Source organism: Colletotrichum orchidophilum (genome assembly GCF_001831195.1).
Source record: "Colletotrichum orchidophilum strain IMI 309357 chromosome Unknown Scaffold_64.1, whole genome shotgun sequence".
NCBI lineage: Eukaryota > Fungi > Ascomycota > Sordariomycetes > Glomerellales > Glomerellaceae > Colletotrichum > Colletotrichum orchidophilum.
In genome coordinates this window covers 156247-180429 of record NW_019173020.1, presented here as the reverse complement: position 1 = coordinate 180429, position 24183 = coordinate 156247, and the positions used below count along the sequence as shown (strand labels likewise).

Below are 24183 nucleotides of genomic sequence, written 5' to 3'. Positions count from 1 at the left end.
TTGTGGATATGGTATCTTCGTACACTTTTGGACGAGAAAAGCACAACCGCTACTCCCGAAATCAGGTACCAAACCCCTTCGCCCCTTTTTGACGCAACGCCGAAGCTCATGTCGAATGCATGTCAAGTACAGCGCCTCGCAATTCAAAGTGCGGCCTACGCCCGGCCAACCCAACCAGCATTGATGAAGAAGTCAAATATGCGACCACCCTTTTGAGTATCCAGCCTACAGATCTCCTTAGCCTGCTTCTTCTTAAGAGTGCCGTTGCTCTTGAGTGCCTCTTTCAGGATCTGTTCCTTGATCATCAGGTAGGGCTTGGGCTGCAGCCGCACCACCTCGCAGAGCTTAGCTTCCTCTGGCGTGAGAAGATGCAAGTCCGGCGCGCCGTCTTGCGTGAGCTGGATCGGGGTGACACCGGCTAGGGGCGCGGCCATGTACTTCTGCCGTGTAACAGGGCCCGACGGACCCGTGCCGTTGGCGACAATTACGGTGCCATTAGCGGCTGCTCCGTTGACGGCGCCATTGGTCTGGGGTTTGCTCTCTTCCTTGGGAGGAATGGTGCCATTCGTGCCGTCAGGGGCGGGCGCCGAACGGATGGGCAGTTCGGGGGCCACAAGCAAGGCAGCTCCGCTTGGGGGATCTGGCACAGCAGCCGCCTTAGACCGCTGAGCTGACGCCAAACGGTCCCGATCCATAGATCCCATGGGCACTGCCTTTTGCGCTCGTTGTGACTTTTCTGTCTCGAACTTTTCTCCGCTGCGCAAATCTCCAATGCGAACGCTTCGCCATTCTTGGAGCTGCTGGATGGCTTGCCTCAGGTTCAACTCATCGATGAGACCCTGGCATAAACTCTCAAAGTCATCGTGGTTCATCATCCGCGCAAAGGGCTTGGCCTTGTTCAACAAGTCCCTCTCTTCCTTGCTCCTCTTCTTCTCGACCTTTGTGTTTTCGCGGTACTCCAGCAGATTATGCTCAAATACAACCTTTTTCCTGTCCACACGCTGTGTGAGACGGCAGTTGTAGATATCCATCACAGTCAACTTGAGCTCCATCTCCGGCTCCAGCTCGCCTGTTCTAGGATTAAGCCCATCGCCTGGGTCGAACTGCATGAGCTGAACAGCTTCTTCGGCTTCGTTTGCGTATTCGGTCTCGAACTCCAAGCGACCTGGCATGTATCCTTGTATCTCGTGACATGACGGTACAGAGGCCGTCGGCTTCGTCTTGGGTTGCAATGTGGGTGCGTTCTTAGCGGCTTCCTTCCGCTCCTCTATCCTGCGCTTCTTCTTGGCTTGGAAATCTTCCCTGGAGATTTCGTTCGCGAGGTCCATGTCGTGAGGACTGCATCGTTTCGGCAACGGGAATCGAGGAGATTCGACATAGGCTTTGTAATAGTGATCCCGCACTTCATCCTTGTGGCGGAAGCCGCCAATGTGGTCGGCAATGTCGGCCCATGATCCCAAGCCGTAAATCTCTGCGCCTTCCAGCAATAGCAATTCTTCGTCGGCACCCCAATCTCGGTCGAAGATGGGGAAGGAATTTTGTTCGATGACGCGGTATGGATGTGTTTCGGGTTTGTGATTTGAACTAGATTTTCCCTGAGAGAAGCATTGGACACAGAGATCGTATTCGTTGCAAGCAGAGTGCGCGCATCTGATGCGGACCTACAGCCACAGAGGGTGTCTGTTAGCGCGATGCGCAAGATGTGGAGGGCGGCACATTTGTGTATGCGCCGGGGTGCAGACGCGGGGAACAATGTTATGGAAAGGAGCAAAGTCAACACAACACTCACCGTCGAGGTAATGTCTACGGAGCAGATATCGCAATGATATTTGACACCGCCTTCGCCACCCCGTGTGACGGTCTTCTTTCTGATGACGCCCATTTCGTCCAGGGCTGCGGTGGGGACGTGGAGGCCAGCCCCTGGTCAGGCTGATCCGACGACGGAAAAGTTATTGCGATGCAGGAGAAGGCATATGATGGTACTACGGGAAGCGATGAACGGTGCGATGTGAGCGATACGTGTTTCTCGATGCGAATGTGAGGTTTGGCGATGGTATTGATGGATTTCGGATGAAGAGGGCGCGGGTGTGTTGACGACGACGGATTTCCAAGCTGAGCCGTCGAAACACAGCCAGACTCCGAACGGATTGAATCCGGGGGATCGATGGCGGAACCTGGAGCGAAGGTTTTCCCGAAGAAAATCCGGCGCTTGGGCCTCTTACTGCCCGCCGAGCGGCAGGTTCAAGCCACAGCCAGCAAGCACCCAAAACCATTATATAAGCTTCCAGTTGCCCCTCAGTTTCGGTTCTCGGGCTAGGGCGGCTCCGCCATCCCCGCCATTTGGTTCGGTCAACGGATTAATGCATTGTCTTTTGACATGGACACACCACTTTTGGGTAAGCAACGGGCAGCGCGCAATGCGAGCGAATACACTCGATATCTGAGGTGTTGTATCGGATACTCAGGAAGAACTTGTTCATGAATACCTGGGTATCACTCTTCTAGCTCGGGCACTCTGTCGCTTATGAATGCTGTGTCCCGCAATGACGTTTTTCCCGAGGTTGACCTTTCCGCAGCTTCTCCGCTGCTGCTTACGGCGGATAAGATGGCCGCACGACAATGGTGCGCTTTGCGATGGTGGGGTTCGCGGGGCAGCTTTCACGGTCCCTCCTTTCTCCAACAACAAGACAGGGATCGAACGTCACTTTCATGAGCTGTTTTGTGCCAGTTCTACGCTACATAACACCTAGCCTGCCTGTCACTCGGTAGGTCGCGGCCGAGGGCTAGAATTTCTCGTCCGCACTCAGTTAGTCTGATCAACAACGAGATTGTTTAAATAAACTCGAGGCTTTTTTCTCTTGGCCTTTTCCTCTTGCTCGCACTCTCGCGACATTCACAGTCTTGTCTTTTGTCGCAAAGCTTCCCCGCCTTTATTTACAAGGACCATAGCCTGGTGATACAAAGCATCATCATGCCTGAGAAGATCCTCGACGACATTTCCCACAGACGGTACAACCCGTTAAAGGGTACATGGCTGCTGGTGTCCCCTCACCGGACCAAGCGTCCCTGGCAGTAAGAATGCGTCAATATGATTTGCAATGCGACATGCGCTGAGGCGGACAGAGGCCAGCAGGAGGGACCGTCGACGACAACACTCCCTGAATACGACCCCAAGGCAAGCCGCATCGAGTCGCAACATGTCTTTGAGTACGAACTGACTGGGCCAAGTGTTACCTCTGCCCGCGAAACCCCCGAGCGGCGGGTGACTCGAACCCCGACTATAAGAACACCTTTGTGTTCGTCAATGACTACAGCGCCGTCAAGGAGGAGCAAGCCGAGTACACTCCAGAAGCTGAGAGCGATGGTATGGAGCAAAATTACTCGGTACACAGAGACGGTCCAACTCTGACAGAAGTTGAACAGACCTCGCCTCGTCCCTGCTGCGCGCGGAAGCGGCCACCGGCAAATGCTACGTGCTCACCTTCTCTGAGAAGCACCACGTCACGCTCGCCGACATGACGACCCAGGAGATTGCCCCAGTCATCGACGTTTGGACGCACATCTACGCCTCCCATCTCTCCCCTTCCAACCCGCTGTCCAAGGTCGCCGCCGCCCTCGAGCTGCCCGCCGCGACGCCCGAGAGCACCGTGCCCCACCCCAAGCACCACCTGCGCTACATGCAGATCTTTGAGAACAAGGGCGCCGCCATGGGCTGCTCGAACCCGCATCCGCACTGCCAGATCTGGACAACCTCCACCATGCCGGAGGAGCCCGGCACGGAGCTGGTGCAGATGGCAAAGTACCGCGACCAGCACGCTGGGCGGCACCTATTGGCGGACTACGTCAAGGTCGAGATTGAGAAGAAGGAGCGCACGGTATTTGAGAACGAGCACTTCCTTGTCGTCGTTCCCTGGTGGGGTATTTGGCCATTTGAGGTCCTGATTCTTCCCAAGAGACACGTTCGTGCGCTTGTGGACTTGTCCGCCGAGGAGCGGTTGCAGTTTGCCGAGGCCATACAGGAAGTCGCAAGAAGATACGACAATCTCTTTGAGACGCACTTCCCTTATAGTAAGTTTACATCTGGACAATGCATTGATTCTGTGATGACTGACAGCTTGGTAGGTTCTGGCATTCACCAAGCACCCCTCGACGCCACCGAGGATGAGGCCGAGAACAGCTACCTCCACATGCACTTCTACCCGCCTCTTCTTCGTTCAGCCACCGTTCGCAAGTTCCTCGTCGGATACGAGCTGATGGCGGAGCCTCAGCGTGACATCACACCGGAGCAGGCTGCTGCTAGGCTCAGGGGCACCGGTGGTGAGTTGTACCGCAAGACCATTCAGTGAAATAGAGAAAAGCATACAATAAATAGCATTATTTTCGAAATTACAATATTCTTTTGAATATTCTCTATCCTCATCATTTCATGCTTAATCAAACGGAATCTATAGTCCCGTGCCTGCGCCTCAACTAAAATCACAGGATGTCCTGATTCATGGTATATAGTTATTGCCCAACCTTCAGAGCTCGAGCGGCTTCCGTAGGCTAGCTTTTCCACAACAAATCAAGGTGCCACTTTTACGGGCTGTCAACGTAAAAGTCGCGCACCAATGGCATCCAGATCAAGGCAGTGGTGGCCAAGGTAAACGGGAAGTATTGAGGCAGACCGAAAGTCATGCTCTTGAAGATGAACAACTCGCTGGCGAAATGGCCCAGCGCAACGACGTAGGTCCAGATGGCCAAGTCGTACATGTGACCGTGGTGCAGGTGGTACGCGGCGTAGAGGCGGACGATGCTCGTGAGGAACGTCCAGGTGCCGAAGCAACGCGCAGCGAGAGGCGTCGCCTGGTCCGTAACGTCCGTGGCCCCGGCGGGCGCGGGGATGAACTTGTTCACAGAGTCCTCTGGGTTGAAAGTTTCTGTGCGGGGTGGGAGCTTCGTGTTGCGAACGTATTTGCCGTCGTAGAGGCGGCGCGAGTAGTGGAGGGTCAGGAGGTTCTGCGCCGAATTCCCGATGGAGATGAGAGAGAGCTGGGAGTATTGCTAGTCAGTGACATGATTGTAAGCGGTGGGATCTGTTCCTTGGGTCCTTACCAGAAGCATGTAATAGGGCAAAATACCCTTTGCGGGGGGAAGCAGATCTGCGAGAGACACCATTGTTGCTGAGTTGAAGGTCCTTGAAGCTCAATTGACGCCGAGTGGTGTGAGCTTCGAGGAGAATGTCTAGTCGCAAAAGAAAAGAGTGGGCAATCACGCCGGCATCTTGGCCTTCAACTTCGAGTTGCCCCAAGCTTTCGTCCCCTTCGTATTCGGATCGAGGAGAAATGCTCCACTGTGGCTGGAGCTGTCTGAGTGTGGCTTGAGCTCTCACTGCTGCTTCACGATTGGCCAAAGCTCACCTGCACTCCCAGGCAATTTGGCGCGGGTTCAACAATTCAGGCAGGTGCCGAGGTGTGGCTGGTGCGATTTTCGAATTGCATTTTCCACCATGCGCTCATCTCAACATTTTGTCTGTGCTGTGCTGCGCTTCTTCTACAGAGGATTCGGGCAATATCTTCTTCCCCTCCTTTCAACAACCCGTACGCTCTCGACTTCTGCTAACGAATTAACAATTACGACTCATCGAAATGGGCGGAATTGCTGATCAACTGGCCTATGTGCCGCAGCCCGTCCAGCTTTTGCTTGCTGGCATTGGCGCCCTCTTTCTTACCTCCAAGGCCCTGAGCTACGTCAAGTTCCTCCTCGGTGTCTTCTTGCTTAGCGGTACCAGCGTATGCACCCCTGAGCCTCCCACCCTGTCATGGATAGTCGGATACTGATGAAAGACTCGCGCAGCTTCGCAAGTATGGCAAGCCTGGCACTTGGGCTGTTGTGACCGGTGCATCCGACGGTCTCGGCAAGGAGTTCGCCTACCAGCTCGCCAGCAAGGGCTTCAACCTCGTCCTTGTTTCCCGAACCCAGTCGAAGCTCGAAACCCTCGCGCACGAGCTCGAAGCCAAGTTCGAAGGCAAGATCCAGGTCAAGATCCTCGCCATGGACTTCTCTCGCGACGACAACACCGACTACGACAGGCTCGCTCAGCTCGTCAACGGCCTCGATGTCGGCGTCCTCATCAACAATGTCGGCCAGAGCCACAGCATCCCCGTCCCCTTCCTCGAGACCGCACGCAGCGAGCTCCAGAACATTGTCGCCATCAACTGCCTCGGCACCTTGAAGACCACCCAGGTCGTCGCCCCCATCATGCAGCAGCGCAAGCGCGGTCTCATCCTCACCATGGGCTCCTTTGCCGGCTGGATGCCCACCCCGTACTTGGCTACCTACTCCGGCAGCAAGGCCTTCCTGCAGCACTGGAGCAGCTCTCTCGCGGCTGAGTTGAAGCCCCAGGGAATTGATGTCGAGCTTGTCCTCAGCTACCTCATCACCACCGCCATGAGCAAGGTCCGTCGCTCGAGCGCCATGATCCCGACACCTAAGAACTTTGTCCGTGCCACTCTCAGCAAGATTGGCTCTGGCAGCTACCAGAACTTTGCCTACACCTACACTCCTTGGTGGACGCACGCTCTCATGCTGTGGGCTGTGGAGAGCACGATTGGTGCCGCTCACTACCTGGCTATCTGGTTCAACCTCAAGATGCACGTCGACATCCGCAACCGTGCTCTCAGGAAGGCGGCCCGCGAAGCCAAGAAGCAGTAAATAGAATGAGATGGCGAAATCATGGCGCAGGGTGATCAAACGTTGCGTTCAAAGATGACTGCGTAGCTGTTTCGACATAGAGGGTAATGAAAACATTCGAACAAGCTTCAACGTAAAATATTGACAGCTATGAGGCATGGACGAAGAAAGAAATCGCGGATGGTGGGTTGATAGCATGGGTTTGGGCCTACAACGCAGGAGCCACGTGCATGAATTACGCAGGGATCACGGGCCGCGAAAAGTCAAGGTCTGAAGACAATAGAAGAAAAAGGCGAATATTTAATAAGAAAGAAGGGGCTTTCGAAAAAGGAAGAGCTCTAAATCAAGGTAGCTATCGGAGCTATTATAAGTGCAAGCTTCAAGTGTGCAAACGTCAGAGTCAGCCTTGTGTCCCGATTTGGCTTAGCGCGGCCCCAGGCACGAAAATTCCAAGCGTCTGGCGGCCCCAGCCTCTTGAGCTCCTCCAGAAATTGTTTACTGCTGCATTGTACTGCCCTCGCCCGGATACCTTCACCTCTCCACACCGAGCCATCGAAGCTCTAATTCTTTCCCTTCCCTTTGTCCGGCACGAGCTGCGCGCAGGGCTCCGCATCGTACACACCTAGAAGAATATTTTCCCATCCCGAATTCTCCAATTGACAGGATCATACCTGCCATCACCCGTTGATGATTCGGTAGCGCGACGTCCAACCGCCACTGGCCGCCAGTTTGCGACGCGTTTGCCCACCATCCAGTACCCTCGATCGGATTGCTCGACGACAACATGTCCTATCCCCAGATGACACCGGTGCGGCCGGTGCCAGGCGCCTTCCTCAACACGCCCGCAGCCTCCAGATTCGCCAGCGACAACAACGAGCCGGTTAGGAGACGACTTTTCGCAGAGGGCGACGCACCTTCAGGTAGCAGCGGCGCGCTGGTGGGAGGATCAAATTTGGCACCTGCGACGATTGCATCAACCGGTACGAGTGGAGGATTGGTGTCGACCGCACCTTCGCAAGCTCCTCAGCAAAACCTTCCGCCCGTCACGAGAGCAGCACAGGCGGTCAACCAGTTCCTCCAGTCTGACGAGAACTATCCCGAGCTCGATTCGTATTGCAGGCGTAAGTTCATCGCCCTCGCCCTGATGCAATTCTCTGTGTGACTGCCACTGACATCCCTGCAGCAGGAGCGTCGTCGGACTATGACTTTAACACCCTCGACTCGCCCTGGGCACCCTTCCACAAGACCCAGATGTATCCGATCCCGAACCAGGTTTTTAGCCACTACAATACTGGCCAACTCCAGACGTTGATGGGTTTGTTCGCCGAGATCAACCATGCCTGGGTGGTCATCGATAACTCGCTGTTCCTCTGGGACTACACCCACCCCGACCCCGAACTCATTGGCTTCGAGGACCAACCACACACGATTCACGCCGTCGCTCTCGTTGCACCCAAGCCAGGCATCTTTGTCAATACCATTACGCATATTCTAGTTGTTGCGACGTCGTCCGAGATGATTCTCCTCGGCCTCTCCGCCGAGACCACGCCATCGGGGACCAAGACTGTCTCGCTTTACAGCACCAAGCTCAATCTCCCCCTCCGAGGCACCGATGTCAGAGTGATTGCTGGAAGCGCTGACGGCCGCATCTTCTTTGGAGGTAGCAATGACACCGATATCCACGAGCTATACTATCAGCAGGAGGAAAAATGGTTCTCGAACAGATGTGGCAAGATTAACCACACTAACCCAGGATGGTCTTCAGTAGTCACTCTTCAGAGCAGCTTCTGGACACATAAGTCTCCGGAAGGTCTTCAGAGCATCGTCATTGACGATTCCCGGAAACTTGTCTACACTCTGTCGACGAGATCTACCATTCGCACGTACCATATGGATGGGCCTAACAAGCTGACCAAGGTCATCGAGAAAGAGCGAAACGCCTGCCTACGCGACATAACCCATATGATCACCCAGTCCCCTCTACTCAACGACCGAACAGCCTTCGTTGCTATCAGCGCTATTCCGTCTCGTGAGGCATCGAAGCTGCACCTAATGGCTCTCACCAACACCGGCTGCCGTCTGTTCCTGAGCGCTACAAGCTCTGCCTCGTACATGATTGGCGGCGTTTCTTCAAACACACCTCCTCAAAGCATGCAGGTCCAGTTCATCAAGTTTCCACCGTCAGATAAGCCTGGACGATCCGGTACCAACAGTGCTGGCGATGCTGTTATTGATCTTGGCTCAAGGGCGTTAGAATTGAGCCGACTCGGTGCTCGATTTGCGCCGGGCTACTTTTTGGACTTCGTCGTCAAGGATAACGACCCGAACATTGACCTGCTGTTTGTTTCCGCTCCCGAGACTGGCCGAATCAAGGCCAACTCGTCTTCGGCTGCTCTCAAGTACTACGAGCACGGGAACTGGATCGATATTGGAAGTAGAGCCGAAGATGTGGGTTTGGTTACAAAGCCGTTTGCCGCAGCAAATCAGCCTGTTGGTTTTGGAAACGAGCTCGCGGTCCAGTTCGACCAGCCGGCTACCGAGTTTGCTGTGCTGACAAACACTGGTGTACACATCATCCGCCGCCGCCGGCTGGTGGATACTTTCGCTGCCGCCATTCGCGGTGCGGTGGGAGACGAAGGTCTTGAGCTGGAGACCCGAAAGTTCATTTCCCGATATGGTCGTGTGGAAACCATCTCCTGCGCTCTTGCTGTAGCTTGCGGTCACGGTGGTGATGCCAGGCCTGGTGCGACGCGGGCGATCGATCAGGCGACAGAAGACCGCGCACGAACAGTCTTCGTCGACTACGGTGGCCAGCCCTCCATTACGGAGGCTGATGGTACACCTCTCAACACAACCTCCGTTCGCCTATCTCCTAGACACGATGCTCTCAGCGTTTACCTCACCCGCCTCATTCGCACAATATGGAAGAACCACGTTGTTGCTACAGCTGCCAGCCCAAATGGCGGCGTTACTATTCAGTCAATGGTACCTGTCGCCAAGCTTCATTCCACACAGGAGCAGCTGGAACGTCTCCGCAGATTCCTTGATGCGAACAAAAGTTTCATTCAGGGCCTATCTGGTCCTTCCGACCTTCAAAGAGTGGCCAGCAAGCAAGAGGAAGTTGCTCTTCAAGCAGAGCACCAAGCTCTGCATGCGCTTCAGAAACTGATGGAGAGCATCTCTGAGGGTATCTCATTCGTTTTGATGCTCTTCGATGAGCGAGTCAGTGACATCTTTACGAGACTGGATGCCACGGCCCAGCAGGGACTGAAAAACCTTACATACGAGAGCCTGTTCTCACAGTCTTCCGGAAAGGATCTTGCAAAGCTGCTCGTGAAGTCCATCGTCAACCGCAACATCGAGAGCGGCTCCAACGTCGAGACAGTTGCGGATGCCCTTCGGAGACGCTGTGGCAGTTTCTGCAGTCCCGATGACGTTGTCATCTTCAAGGCTCAGGAGCAGTTGAAGAGAGCGTCTGAGCAGCCGTCCAACAGCAACCAATCTCGCGCGCTTCTGCATGAGAGTTTGAGGCTCTTTGAACGTGTCGCTGGTGCTCTTTCATTTGCCAATCTACACAACGCCGTGTCCCAGTACATCGACCTGAAATACTACGCCGGTGCCATCCAGCTCTGCCTCACCGTTGCCCGTGAGAAGGATAGGGGCAACACTGCTCTCTCATGGGTACATGATGGCAAGCCTGTGAACGACCCTCGAGCCAACGCCTTTTCCGAACGCAGGAAATGCTACGAACTCATTCACGAAGCTCTGCAACACTTGGATGCCGCGTCAAGCAGGGAACCTGAGACGATTGATGGTAGACTGACTTTGATGGGCACAAAACGCCTCGAGGCTTACAGTGTGGTAAACGACTCGGACGACGAGGTCTTCCACTTTGACCTTTACGAGTGGTACATCGAGCAGGGATGGACTGATCGGATCCTCGCTATCGAATCACCACACGTCATTACATACCTTCAGAGCCTGGCCAGAAGCAATCCGGACCACGCGGATCTTCTCTGCAGGTTCTATACCCAACGAGAGCGGTACTTCGAGGCTGCTCAGGTCCAAAACGATCTCGCCCAATCCGACTTCGCCATTGGTATCAAGGACAGAATTATTCTCCTGAGCAAGGCCAAGGCGAATGCCAGCGTTGCCACAGCTGGTGTTGGCAGACAGCAACAGCAGGTTCTGGCTCACGAAGTCAGCGAGCTTCTTGACATTGCAAACATCCAGGACGACCTATTGGAGAGGCTCAAGGCCGACAGCCGCGTTGACCCTGAACGCAAGGCTCAGATTGAGGAAGCGTTGGACGGCCAGGTAATATCGTTGTCTGATGTGAGTACCCAGTTGACACGGCACTTCTTTTTCACACGAGACTAACTATTGCCAGCTATTCAACCAATACGCCGACCAGGCAAACTACTACGATCTTTGCCTTCTCATCTACCACAGCGCTGATTACCGCAACCCAAGCACAATTTCCCAAACATGGGTTAGTCTGATCGAGCAAATTCATGAGGAGGCAGTGGAGCGGATGGAGGAAGCTGGTCCCGGCATCCCTGTTCTGCCCTCGCCTTACGAATCCGTGTCGGTGAAGGTGCAGAACATCGCCCACCGCACTTCTTTGGACAGTTTCATCTTCCCCGTGCCGGTGCTACTCCCTGAGATATGCCGATATGCCGTCGAGTACCACCAAGATGCTGAGATCGGCGCCGATCCTACCTGGCCTGTTCAGCTTTTCCTCAGCCTCGGCGTCTCTAACGACATGGTAACTCGTGTGCTGGAGAGTGTGTTCGACACGCAAGACTACGGATTCAGCGGTAACAACCGCAACCGCATCATCGAGCTCATTGTTTTCTCTGTCGATGTTTGGCAACGGGAGGTGAAGCGTCGCGGTGCTGCCTCGATGAAGGGCGACGGCGCTCTTGGTGCGTGGGTTAAGGACCTGCTCAGCAGATGCGAGGCATCACTGCCCCCTGCGGGCCACGGATCGAATCCTGGTGGTATGGAGTTGTCAGAGGTGAGGAGGCGTCTGCGGACGGTGAGGAGAGATGTCGATGGCCTCGTTGAGAGAGGTCCTTCTGGAAGCTTGCGCTTCCTGTAATGTCTGGACTTTATTGGCGTGCTGGGCGGAGGGGAGTTCTCAAGAAGCAAAGAGAAACGACCAAATAGACAAGACTGACCCTCGGACTTGGCTTTCAGAACGAGCCACGGCGAGTGTACAAAGAAGTGCGAAAAGAAACCTTGTATTTGATGCGGACGGGGGTTCGGGCCGGGCGCGGCTGGTTAGGCGGTGTAGGCTTAGGCTTGAGCTTTGGATGTTTAGTTGGTGTTATTATATGAACACTTTTCCAGCACTTGGGGGCCGGATTCTGACTTCGACTTGACTATGATACTGTGACTTGCAAGCATGGCATTGAGAAAGGACCTCGGTGAACTTCTTGATGAGATGTAAGAGTTAATCTTTGTGGATACCTCTAATACTCTGATCACCTCCGGCAAGGTGCCGACGCAAATGCGAAACATCATTCGCTATCGATCCATCAAAGATATGCGTCTCGTCGAAATAAGCTGCATTGGTTGAGCATCATCTCAGTCGGCGCTTATCTTCCGCCTCATGGGCAAGACCATTGGCGCGCACTGATGAGAGATTATGATCGAGACGAGCCGGACGATGATGGTGCCCATTGACGAGCGGCTCATCGCGCAGATGGGGCCGGGTCAGCTTGTATTGTTGTGTATGGGGTTATTGTGAAGCAATTCCGGGAATGTAAGGAAAACAGCGAGGCTTCTACGATTATTGCCTTGAACAGCTTGGAGAAATGAAGGTCAAGTGGTTGCCAAAAGCAGACAAGAATAAGATTTTGAGAACTCAAAGGGCTTATGGATCTCACGTGGGAAACTGGAGGCGTGTCTTGGACTAGGCACAGCTAGGCACAGCTAGGCTTGACGAAAACGGTCCACGGTGCGTGGGGTAGTACTTGTCTCCTATCCAAGACTGTGGCGCCTGTTCGTGCGGCTGATGTGTCTCAAGTTGTTCCCCTCTTGAACGTATGTTCACTGATGCTGAAAACGTTCATTCCCCAGATATGGCGCCCTCGGGCATCAAACCTTATGTTCGTGAGCTGAACCAAGACTTAGCTTTTCGCAAGTCATGTCGTACAGAATCCATCTGGACCTGGATCTGGCTCGGGCCGAAGGGGAAGTCTCCCGTGAGTCTTGAGGAATGCTGTTCTGCATCTGCAATCCCATTTCTGGATATTCGACTTCCCAGCGGTTCGGCCCGCGTAACACTTTAGTCCGAGCACAACATGACTTGACAGGAGATGGACGATACCATGGCCGGATCAGATTTCACGAGCGAAAGGATCAGGATTGAGATTTCTTGTTGTATCGAGCCTACATCACGCAAGAAGAATGCTTCGTAATCCAAGATCAAGGTAGCATCGGGGCTGACAGCCTGGTGCGTCCAGGTCGGCAACGCTCTTCTCGGGACAAGCCACACGCTCCTCTAAAAATGAATCAAGACTGACCGAGACACCTCGCGTGACAATATCTCCGTGCGCCGAAAACAACCCAGAGAGATAGAAATATAAAACCGCAAATTCTGCTCAGAGTTCTTGTGTCCTCGGCAGTCTCTCCCTCACGTCGCTCCTGAACACACGCTCTCAAGATTGTAAAGGTCTACCATCAACTTTCATGATGTTACCAACTACACGATTGCTGGGCTTGCTTACCCTTCTCACTGCCTCTGCCCAAGCCGCACCAACAAGAGAAGTGCGTTCAGACGCTGAGGGAAAATGCAGCAGAGTCCAGGTAGCCATCCTCGGCGCTGGTCTCGCCGGAATCACTGCTGCCCAGGCATTGGTCAGTGCAAATATCACAAACTTTACAATCGTTGAGTACAACAACCGGATCGGTGGGCGGGTGTACAATCGCGCTTTTGGAAAGCAGCCAAACACGAACGAGTCCTACTTTGTGGAACTTGGTGCTAACTGGTTAGTGATCTTGAAATGGGTCTGGGATGCTTTTGAACGGTCGGCTGACTATATGAACAGGGTGCAAGGCACTGAAAGTCAAACAGAAGAGAATCCGATTCTGACCTTGGTTAAGAGATATAACCTGACAAACACGCCCTCCAACTTCACGAACCAGACGGTCTTTAACGAGACCGGTCAAGTGCACCCCGGTAGCTTGACGGAAAGGTTTGGAAAGCTTGAAGCGCTGTACAAGGACGCCACCGAACATTACCAGTATGACGCTGGCCAAATAATTCTCCAAAACCAGCAAGATCGCAGTGCCCGTACCGGTCTCGCCATTGCAAACTGGAAGCCGGGCAGCGATCCGCTGGCCCAAGCTATCGAGTGGGCGTCGATGGATTTCGAGTACGCCAACCCGCCAGAGAAGACATCCCAGCAGTACTCGGTCGTCAATTCCAACACATCCTTCCAACGTTGGGCGGACGAAAACAACTTGGTACATGATGCTCGGGGATTTTCCTGGTTCATCAAGGAAGAAGCGAGATTGTTCTTGAAGGAGAGTACCCAGCTGAGGCTCAAGACAATTGTCAAGAATATCACCTACTCGTCAGAAGAAGTCACGGTCTACAACGATGACGGCAGTTGTATCACCGCCGACTACGCTATCTGCACATTCTCACTGGGCGTCTTGCAGAAGGAGGTGGTCAGCTTCTCGCCGAAGCTTCCGGATTGGAAACGCACGGCTATCCAGTCCATGACCATGGGCACCTACACGAAAATCTTTATGCAGTTCAAGCAAGAAGATGTCTTCTGGGACAAGAGTACGCAATTCTTCCTGTACGCCGATCCAGTACAGCGGGGCTACTATCCGTATTTCCAGTCGCTAGACCACGAAGAGTTCGAGGACGGCTCCGGCATCCTCTTCGTCACCGTCGTCGACCAACAGTCCTACGTCGTGGAGGCTCAGGATTTCAATACCACCAAGAGCCAAATCATGGAGGTCCTGAAGGACATGTTCCAGAGGGAGATTCCTGATCCCATTGACTTTTACCATCACAACTGGACTCGTGAGCCCTGGGCATACGGATCCTACTCCAATTGGCCGCCGGCCCTGACTTTGGAGATGCATCAAAACATCCGCGCCAACCTCGGCAATTTGTGGTTCGCTGGAGAGGCGACCCATCCTCAATATTTTGGGTTCTTGCAGGGCGCGTATTACGAGGGGAAGAATGCGGGCGAGGCCGTTGCCGGGTGCATCAAGGACAAGGATGGCTGTGTCCGGGAGGTGGCGTATGAGGTGTTGAATGGGACGACCAGCACTGACAAGTATTCCAAGGTCAATGGGTGGAGTACCAAGACGTTTGTCAAAGAACTTGGCATCAATATCAAGAGTTGAGAGTATAGTCAAAGTGCCCAAAGGTTTCAACTTTTCGGTCAAAGGATGTAAGCGCGTAAAGTCTTTCCAAATGCTAGGTCGTCATGTCCAGAGTACCCGAGCTAGACAACAACATAAACAGGATATTCACTTAAGTCAAGGGCAGAAGTGAGAAACCCAAGTGAAGTGAGAAATCCAAGTTGTAATTCATTCACAGAAAGTTCCTTCGCCTTCAATCACACGAAACTTTGCTCTCTGGACCTTGCGATCTCTCCTAAGATCCTGTTACAAGCCTGCAACGATACAGTGACTAGGTAGATTTACGCCACAGAGATAAAGCAAGAGAATTTACAAGGCAGGACTTTCGAGTTGAAACTGCCGAAACTGTCATACTGAAGGAGCTCAACAACGTAGCCTTGGTGGCAAACCTACTTACACTCATAGGTGGTTTGGTCTGTAACCATGGCCTCAAACTTCAACTTTCCAGTATTTGGGTTCAGGTTGGGGGAAATCTAGTGGGGCCTCGTTCATGAGCTCACGTGACTTTAAGCCGGGAAGAGTGGATCCCTTATCTCTTATCGGAAGCCGGGCGGAGCGCAGAGCTTCGGCGACAGCTGTCAAATTGATGAGAGGTCTCCAGTCGGCCTCCGGGGAAAGCTGGCCCGGAATAGCTCCCACCCCGTCGCGCGTCCCCCCCGAGTCAAGGCAATGCCCCGGCCGAGCTGCTAGGATCCTTTCTCCATCCCGCCGCTTGCAAGATCGACTATTATCCATCCGCGCACACACATCATGGCGTCCCTCGCGCATTTTCTGTTGGGCGCCGTCGCCCTCTGCGCTTCCCGTGTCCTCGCTGCGCATCCTGAGGATGGCCTCCCTTCGTACCATTACGGCGCGCCCATTCACGTGGAGTGCATGAACCGTAGCTCGTGAGTTTCTACCCACAGTCTTCCCTGCTTCTCATAGCCTTGGGCGGCTGCATCTTGCCCCAGATTTACTTGTTCTAGTTAACAACCTTCCAGCGAAACAGGCGAGCACATTGAAAACTCCAACCACGAAATCGAATGGATCCCCTTCCCCTCCTGCGAAGAAACCAACAAGCCCCTCGAGTTCAACTACGGCCACGAAGGCGAAGTCAACTGCACCATTCCCATGGTCTCCGACCCCTTCTTCCACCTCCTCGAGTTCTTCATCCACAACGACGCGCCCCTCGCCTGCCGCCTCCCCGCCCGACCCGCGCCCCACGTTGAGACCGTCGGCGAGAAGCCTTATGTGCAGGAATACATCCCCCTCGTCTTCGCCCTCGCCGGCACCCTCCAGCTGAGCCACCTGCACGTAAGTACGCACATGAACGTGCTCCTGCACAGCATGCCGAAGCACCACACCCGTCCCCACGACTCGGGTGTTCTCGATTCCGGGACGGCGTACAGCACGAGCCCGCTGAGCCACATGGACGGGATATACACAAAGAGGCTGGTGATTGGTGATCCGTTACCGCTGCGGCTTTCTGTCCGGTGGTTTCCGACGCCGAATCTGCCCAAGTCGGAGGGGCATGTCGAGTGGCAGGGCATGGGTGGGCACGTGTACGCGAGCACCGTCTTTTACATCATCTCGTCCTTCATGGCGGGGGTGCTTGTCGCGGCGACGTACTTTTTCGGCGTCGTCCTGCCTAAGAGGGTACGCGGTAGGGGCATGGGCGGCGCGACGCCCCTCGGCTACGGCCTCAACGGTCTCAACGGCGTTGGAAACGGTTGGGGGTACTCCAAAGCAGCCAAGAGGATGGACTAAGAACCAAACAGAAAGAAAAAAGGCGAAAAAAAGAATCTTTGACGAAAAAAAAATCTTATATGATTTGATCCGATTCATGTATATTTGCAGCCGCCCCTCAAGAGGCTTTATGATGGATGCTGGGAGTTATTTTGATGGATGAATTAAACTGGGATGGCCTTGACCTGTAGACATGGACTGGGGAAATGGAGTTTGGAATCGATCATCTGGATCCGCGCACGCGCGGTCTTGGACCGAAGCAGGGATTTTAGCGATATCTTAATGGAACCAAAACTTGCTTCGACAATTACCCAGCTCCCTTTATTGCAGCTTTTTGGCCTTGTCTGCAACTTTCACCCGCTTCAGGATGCGGAGCCACATGTCCAAACCGATTAATGTCGCTTCATAGGTCAGTCTAACCCAGTAATACTTCGTTGCAGATATCGATCGTACTTACGGATAATGACCCATGGGCCGTAGAGGTTAAAGACAAAGACGTTTTTCTGAGCTTGGCTGTACACCGCAGGGTCCCAGTGGAAGACGTCGTAGATGCAGGTCAACGTCGTGAGGGCGCACTCGACGCTGAAGACCAAGACGGCGAGCTCGAAGCCGGGCGTCGTGCCGGTGCTCCTTGAGAACCTGTAGACCATCCAGGCGGCCATGGGCAGCTGATAAAAGATCTCGAGGTAGGTGAAGAGCTTGAACCACGAGGGGAGGTTCTCGTGAGAGGCGGTGAAGAAAGGGTCGTTGTAGGTTGATATGTAGAAGTCGCGGAGGACCTGGAGGAAGTGCAATGGCGACGAAGATGTCGCGTAGAGAGCTGTTGGGTAGAACGGGACGAGGTCGACCACTGATGAGGTAATAAAGGTTAGCATAGGTTCGGATGAGGCATGGCGATGGTGGCTGAAAGGTTTAGAGCGACATGGCAACCACGAAGCCAACGCTCAACAAGGAAGCCTATGTCACAGACTCATAGCATGTCGTGAAACCCTGAATTGGGTTATGGCGATAGACGCGAACTCACAAAGCATGGCCGCCAGCTGGATGCTTGAGATGACGAGGTACGCGCTGTCGCGCCAAGACTTGACTGAGGCAGACATGGCAATGGTGAGGAAGCTGCTTAATGGGAGCAGACTTAATGTAAGCTAAATTTATGCTTCAATTGAGGAATTAGCAACGCAGTGAGACGATGAAAGTCGCTTCACGATGACCATGCCTAGATGAGATGAAGAAAACATCAGGGGTGAGAAGGCGAGCTGAATTTACGATGTGGTCTGTGCTGACATAAGCACCAGTCCATACCTTGGGTGTAAGTGAAGAGATAAAGAGTTACCAAAGGAAATTGCCACGAGCATGGTACATGAATGAATGCTGGATGTAGGCAAAGCCGACGTTGTAAAAAGTTCAAGCGTCTTCTCTACCTATGTATATGACTCATCCACCTGCCAGCATTGCAACTCCCATAGCAGTACCTATTGACATAGAATGGGAGCATTATCGTTTCCGATTATCTGCTTCTACTTGCATCGTACATGTTCCAACAGCCCACGATGCTCTAAATAGCTGCTCTCCGGGCGAGTAATGTCTCAGTCCCTTTATCGAATTACCGATGCCAGGCGTGTTTTCAAGCGGCCCTTTTCCCACGAAATGAAGACCTGTCGCTTCTTGGTCCAGTCTTTATACTCCTCGACAATCTCAACATCGGAGTTCCAAATGAGGCGAGCGATGATGAGCATGGAGAGCAAGAAAACAGACAAGATGATCATAAGATCGAGATGACAAAAGTTGGATCCGAACCGCTATAATGACAAGGACTGGTGTCAATACCTGATTTGGGAGGGGCACAAAGGATCCTGTGATAGTAACACCTAAACGAGGGAAGAGAATCATTTACAGATACAAGAATGCGGCAAAGGGAGGTGGAAATGGCGATTTTCTCGATCAGTACTGGCTGTTTTTTCATGGATTTCTCCCTGGTTATAGTTCTCGATGTAGGACGGATGGCAGCAGTGGGATGCGTTCGTTACCATTGCAGTCGTCATTCACGGCCGTGGGTGCGATAACAAGAATGAGGTACGAATGAGAGCTAAGAGATCGGCAATATAGAGCAACGGGCCAGGATCTATGCTACCCTGAAGCGAAACATTGAATAATCCAGGAATCAGTACTTCCATTATAGCCTTTGGGCACGCTCATTCAACGTGTTAGTTATGTTCCTCCATCTGGCTTGTTCTTTGGAAATTGATCTTATTTGATGTCGATCAAATCACTGCACACCGTCTATTATTGCATTTTGTACGTCTCCACTGCCGTCATTGGCAAACAACTGCATAACGAAAATGACGACTGCGCCTTACTCATGTCCCTAATACATCAATAGTCCGAACTACTAACAGAGCGGCTGAAGCCAAAATGAGAGCTTAGAAACTCAACGCTCAGGTAACCTCAGGTGGAATCTCAGATGAAGATGGCAGAAACGTCGTTGGCTAGGACAGATCAGACGATGCCAAAAACCCCATGGACCGGCCGGATTCACGGAAATGAATCAACAAGCTCGGCCAGATGACCTTCATCAGCAACGATTTGGAGAAATACCACGAGCAATCCGACCACCCTGCTGGAGTCAACACAGCTTACAACCTCGACGAAATCGGCCAGATCAGCTGTGTCTTCAGCGACAAGACCGGGACCCTGACGGAGAACATCAAGACGCTTCGGAGGCTCAGCATCGCCGGAATGACTTGGTCACACCGGATGGATATTCCAGAAGGATTGACAGAGATTACCAGTTCGACTTCCGATTTAACGACAGAGCACACGCTCGAATACAACCTTACAGCCTTGCGTAGGACTCACCACAGAGTTAAGCAGGGTTCCAGAACGATGTTCCACACTGATTCTGGTGTTATGTGCGCTGCTGCTGATAAATATGGCCAGCAGAGCATGGAGGCAAAGCTATATTCTTTAGGCGGTGTTGGTCCTCGAGCGACAAAGTGGAAGGCATGGGAGGGGGTATGAGGGAGGGGTTTCATAACTGGGAGCCCCGATTTTGGCGGCAAATGCACAAACATGCGAGTTTGAAGAAGTACTGCATGGTCTCAGCAGAGGAGGATGATTCAGGGGAACATAGTCCCATCTTCTTAGGAACAGGAAGCACCAGGCACACGTGGGCCAGAGGTGATTACTATGTACCAGATTGGGGTGTGCTAGCATCGTACCTAGCGAATGAAGGTAGCTAGTCTGTTTTTCTTTCGAAGATCTTCCCACTCGCGGCGGCCTGCCTGAATTGCACTGGCTCTCGGTAAGCAACATCCTTATTTTCTACATCCAGGCAAACATTGACGCCAGCAGCGTAATAAACATTACCACGGAACCCGCAGTTACAACGGTGGCTGCACTGCGTCCGTTACCATTGTTATTGCCGCCGTTATTTCCACCGTTGTTACCTCCACTGCTTCCGCCCCCCTGACCTCCGCCACCTCCGTTGTCCTGAGCCATATTCAACATGAAATAGGTTCCACCAATGGGTCGACCTAGACCAGCTTCTTTGCGGAACTCGGAGATCTGGAATTGGTCAGCATATGGTGTCACAAATTGTTTCCCGTACGTGTAACTGACATTGAAGTTCCTGCGGTTCATCTTATCGACGCCGATGGCGTCGAAGCCCATCTTGTTCAGCTTCTCAGGTTGAACATAGAGAAGATACACATATCGATGCATGCCACTTCCAGACTTGGGCTCAGGCGCCATGTAGTCGTTGAATGCGGGAGTGGAGTTTTTCATAATCATCGCCGATGACAGCACTTCAGATTTGGTCTGCTCAAGCGTGAAGTTGCCAGCAAGGTAGTGCCTCACGTTTCGCTCGGTAGGCTTTTCGCGTGTTGGAGAGTCGGGCCCGATCTGTTTTGACATTTGTCAGAGGGTTTCTGGCTTCTTGTTCAGTTCCTAGGCAGACAGCCATACCATGTATAGAACGAATCTGGAGGTCCGAGTGACGTTGTGGGCCATCATCATATTCTCGACGCTGAATTCAAAGGGAAACTTGGTTTCCTTCATCTTGAGCTTGGTACCAGGCATCAACAGTGCATTGTCACCATCACTGGCCTTGTATCCGGCGTAGAACGATACCATCGGGTCGAACGATCCCATCACATCAGGAACGATACCGGCTTCAATAAAAGCCTGGCGAAATTCAGTTGTAGACATGCTCTTTGGTGGCTTGTCGCCGTGAGCAACCACCACAGCTGCCAGTAAGGCCATAACGCTGATGAGAGACTTCATGGTGATCGAAAGGCGAATTACGCTTGAGGTTCGGGTCCGCAGGGTGGAAAGTGAATGGCGACCGACGAAATTGCCGTCAAGCACCTGTGGGATTTTGATGTTGAATTAGATGAGAGAACGAGGACGTATCGGGCGCACTGGCAACTGTCGAAGTCCAAGGTTGGAGCTAAAGGACGTAGATGATCTTTATCCTTTGGCTAGCTCCCTGAATTCGTTTTCCAACATCCTGGTATCACGGAATCACGGGCCAAATAGAACACCACTGTACCCTGGATTCTTGAATCTTCAATTACATGGGGAATCCAAACATGCTCTCGGATGAGACAGAAAATGTGAGGCGGTTTGGCTCTTTGAGCTTCCCAATGGAGCTCTTCTTCGCCGGACGTGCGGGGGGTTGTTCTTTGACTTTCCCGCACAAAGTTTCAGGACATTGCCTGTCCCATGCCTACGATTGGGCAATTCTTTGGACGAGAGGGAATGAAGCTTTTGATGAAGCTCAATCGTTGTCTGCATGCCCCAGTACCTCGGAGAGAAAAACCACTGGCCGACCGTCAACCCCACCGGACGATCAATTGATTGCTTGGCACACTACACTAGGTAGTTCTGGCGTGTTCAGTGTAGTCCTTACACGGAAACGGAACGTTGACCCTGAGTCAAGGGTCAAATGAGAACAGACAAGGACCGTGTCACTAGCGTGCTTCCATGCGAGTACCGGGCGAAAGCCATTGAAGGACACTAATCCCGAATGTTTGGGCGTAGGTAAGTGCTCGCGGAGGCTTTCCAAGATGGCAAAAGGCAGGCAAATCATACCATAAAAGGTGAAAGACTCGGAGACAAGACATGTGGTCCGCGCCGGGTCCGATTCGCAAGGATATTTCATTCCGCTTGAAAGGTTTAGCGCTCGGCGGAGCTCTCGACCTATAGGACCGCAGTAGCAAGTTAATATAGACCAGGCCACCCATATAATCGTCGTCACTGCTCGGTGGGTGCCGAGCTAGTATGAAGGCTATTAGGCCGGGAATGTAGATGCAGCGATCATCAGTTGGGGATGATGCTGGATGCATCTCCCTGCTGCACTCAATCGGGAAAAGAGGAGCAATAAGCAAGCGAGGCCAATCCCACATGCTCGGGTCGCAGTGACATCCTATATAGCGCGCTTCGAGTTTGCATAGTCAAGGGCAAAATTCCAGTAAAAAGAAAACAAGAAAAGAAAGCCAAAGTGGCTGTCTCCGGATGGAGACAAGACGTCCGAAGTATTGGATGCCAAGACGAGGAAGGTTTCGTTTCAGGGCGCCAAGAAACTCAAAGCCAATTCTAGAGGGCTTGAACTTCAGTCGTTGGATGAAGTCGTAGGTCTACCCGACTGGCAAGCGAGTCATTATGAGAACTTGGTAAGAACAGCCGAATGTCTGTGTATCTCGCAAAACGGACAGGCGGGAAGGAAGGCAACTTTAGCCATTCACTCACATTGATGTAGCTGGCTACTGGAGTGGAAACGACGAAAATCGAAAAACAAACAGGCTGTTGCGGAACAAATATGTAAAGTGCAAATTTCCAATACAATCTCGAGTCCCCGCTGAAGAAGTATGGGTAATGAACAAAAGCCACATGAATGAGAGTGGTTTCCAAAGCATATAAAAACGTTGTTGTAAGCCAATAGCATTGACAAGCATGGGTATTCGACATCACATGCGTTCCAAGCGATGGGAGATGATAATGGGCTTAACAAACTGGCAGCAATTTCCGACAGAGCATCTTCAAACTGTTTCATCCCGACTTATCTGCAGGTAAGTAAGCTTACACTTTACACTATGATCTGAAAGTGCTCGTTGTAGAACTTCATTTTGGCTGATTTAAGAGGCGGTCGAGCAGCTTCCCGGTCTGGGGCTATGGTTGAGCCTTTCAGGGCAAGCATACTTTCTGCAAGGAGTGCGGGTAGAAGGCCCAGAACGCTCCTTTTCAATTGTACATGTTGCGACCGACTTAGTTTCATAACGAGGCGATGATATCGCGCGATTGATTATGGAGTGAAGCTCTTGGTCCTATTTACCGTTGCTTCGCAAGTTCGGCAAAGGCGACAGGTACTAGGATGTGCATTCTAGTAAGCATTTGTAGCTGAAGTTCTCACTCGGTTTATGCCTGAGTGGACTGGCTTTCAACCACAAAAGCACGCTTTCCAACTTGCGTACGAGCTGTCTGGGATCCTCAATCCTCAACTGAAGGAAATCTCGACATCGATGCAGGCTAGTGCTATGGAGTTATGAGTTTCCGATGCAAAGAACTCACGGAGCATGTCTATGTGCGTTTCGTTTTCGAAGCCTCGTTGCTGTGTCAATATACCAATGTGCTTTGAACCCGTGGATAAGGCTAGTAGTTTTACAGACCAGAAATTATTCATTTGGTACTCGGCAACATTTGCAAATTACAGTTATCACGTCGCCCATTTTCACCACTCAGGTACTTAGGAGTAAAATAACGTCAGGCATCTTACCAACCCAAGTTTCCATGTTGCCATCAATTATATTGTTTAGCTGAATTGAAGCTCAGCCCATTATTTAACGATGGGGTTGGGGAACGAGGCAGCTCCGAGGTGGTCCGAGGTGTCTACAAATGTGTACATTTATGTGGTGACAGGCTTTCGATAACTGACTTCAAATACGAAGATGAACTCTCCATCAAGGCATGAAATCATATCAGCCCCTTTTCAAAAGCGCGGCTGAATGCAGCAAGCAAGACCTCGTTGTGGATGATAAGGCGCATCCCCACGACTGATATACGGCCAGCTTAGCGACCACAGCGGCATCCGTGAAGCGGTATTCGACGTTTGTTGCTCTCGAGTTGTACAGCCATGATACCGGCGACGTGAGTGCCGTGGCCAGCGCAATTTTACATCGGATCCGCATGGGAATGAAGCGGTCTGACTCCGGGTAGGAAGGTCGTCCACGGTACAATCACAGCTGGCCTCCACGAGACATCTGGGACCGAAGCATCCACCCAGGGCGGGCTGGGTAGTTGTAGTACATACCGCTGTCGATGATGGCGGTGCGAACTCCCTTGCTAGTGATTATCTGTTGGTGCAGCTTGTCGACTTGAGTGAGCCATGACATGGGG

The 24183-nt window shown here is 52.6% G+C and overlaps 10 protein-coding genes across 10 annotated transcripts; 6 read left to right on the top strand and 4 right to left on the bottom strand.

Moving 5' to 3' along the window:
* Positions 1 to 155: 155 nt before the first annotated feature.
* CORC01_07847 (uncharacterized protein) lies at positions 156 to 1882 on the bottom strand (the record flags this gene model as incomplete). Its single annotated transcript, XM_022619482.1, has 2 exons — positions 156 to 1661; positions 1790 to 1882. 2 exons carry the CDS (start codon positions 1880 to 1882, stop codon positions 156 to 158), a joined length of 1599 nt encoding a protein of 532 aa, XP_022474036.1.
* A 1089-nt stretch (positions 1883 to 2971) lies between these two features.
* On the top strand, positions 2972 to 4346 carry CORC01_07846 (galactose-1-phosphate uridylyltransferase; the record flags this gene model as incomplete). The annotated part of the gene is made up of 5 exons (XM_022619481.1): positions 2972 to 3072; positions 3124 to 3199; positions 3229 to 3364; positions 3424 to 4068; positions 4123 to 4346. 5 exons carry the CDS (start codon positions 2972 to 2974, stop codon positions 4344 to 4346), a joined length of 1182 nt encoding a protein of 393 aa, XP_022474035.1.
* A 232-nt stretch (positions 4347 to 4578) lies between these two features.
* Positions 4579 to 5157, bottom strand: CORC01_07845 (Erg28 like protein; the record flags this gene model as incomplete). Its single annotated transcript, XM_022619480.1, has 2 exons — positions 4579 to 5031; positions 5095 to 5157. The coding sequence occupies 2 exons, from the start codon at positions 5155 to 5157 to the stop codon at positions 4579 to 4581; spliced, it is 516 nt and encodes a 171-aa protein (XP_022474034.1).
* A 470-nt stretch (positions 5158 to 5627) lies between these two features.
* Positions 5628 to 6693, top strand: CORC01_07844 (3-ketoacyl-CoA reductase; the record flags this gene model as incomplete). Its single annotated transcript, XM_022619479.1, has 2 exons — positions 5628 to 5771; positions 5836 to 6693. The coding sequence occupies 2 exons, from the start codon at positions 5628 to 5630 to the stop codon at positions 6691 to 6693; spliced, it is 1002 nt and encodes a 333-aa protein (XP_022474033.1).
* Positions 6694 to 7456: 763 nt separating this feature from the next.
* On the top strand, positions 7457 to 11776 carry CORC01_07843 (non-repetitive/WGA-negative nucleoporin; the record flags this gene model as incomplete). The annotated part of the gene is made up of 3 exons (XM_022619478.1): positions 7457 to 7793; positions 7859 to 11007; positions 11063 to 11776. 3 exons carry the CDS (start codon positions 7457 to 7459, stop codon positions 11774 to 11776), a joined length of 4200 nt encoding a protein of 1399 aa, XP_022474032.1.
* Positions 11777 to 13371: 1595 nt separating this feature from the next.
* On the top strand, positions 13372 to 15048 carry CORC01_07842 (N1-acetylpolyamine oxidase; the record flags this gene model as incomplete). The annotated part of the gene is made up of 1 exon (XM_022619477.1): positions 13372 to 15048. The coding sequence occupies one exon, from the start codon at positions 13372 to 13374 to the stop codon at positions 15046 to 15048; it is 1677 nt and encodes a 558-aa protein (XP_022474031.1).
* A 768-nt stretch (positions 15049 to 15816) lies between these two features.
* Positions 15817 to 16812, top strand: CORC01_07841 (uncharacterized protein; the record flags this gene model as incomplete). Its single annotated transcript, XM_022619476.1, has 2 exons — positions 15817 to 15953; positions 16047 to 16812. The coding sequence occupies 2 exons, from the start codon at positions 15817 to 15819 to the stop codon at positions 16810 to 16812; spliced, it is 903 nt and encodes a 300-aa protein (XP_022474030.1).
* Positions 16813 to 17112: 300 nt separating this feature from the next.
* Positions 17113 to 17891, bottom strand: CORC01_07840 (uncharacterized protein; the record flags this gene model as incomplete). Its single annotated transcript, XM_022619475.1, has 3 exons — positions 17113 to 17192; positions 17249 to 17641; positions 17816 to 17891. The coding sequence occupies 3 exons, from the start codon at positions 17889 to 17891 to the stop codon at positions 17113 to 17115; spliced, it is 549 nt and encodes a 182-aa protein (XP_022474029.1).
* Positions 17892 to 19353: 1462 nt separating this feature from the next.
* CORC01_07839 (P-type ATPase) lies at positions 19354 to 19809 on the top strand (the record flags this gene model as incomplete). Its single annotated transcript, XM_022619474.1, has 1 exon — positions 19354 to 19809. One exon carries the CDS (start codon positions 19354 to 19356, stop codon positions 19807 to 19809), a length of 456 nt encoding a protein of 151 aa, XP_022474028.1.
* Positions 19810 to 20112: 303 nt separating this feature from the next.
* On the bottom strand, positions 20113 to 21072 carry CORC01_07838 (uncharacterized protein; the record flags this gene model as incomplete). The annotated part of the gene is made up of 3 exons (XM_022619473.1): positions 20113 to 20355; positions 20410 to 20691; positions 20755 to 21072. 3 exons carry the CDS (start codon positions 21070 to 21072, stop codon positions 20113 to 20115), a joined length of 843 nt encoding a protein of 280 aa, XP_022474027.1.
* Positions 21073 to 24183: the final 3111 nt, after the last annotated feature.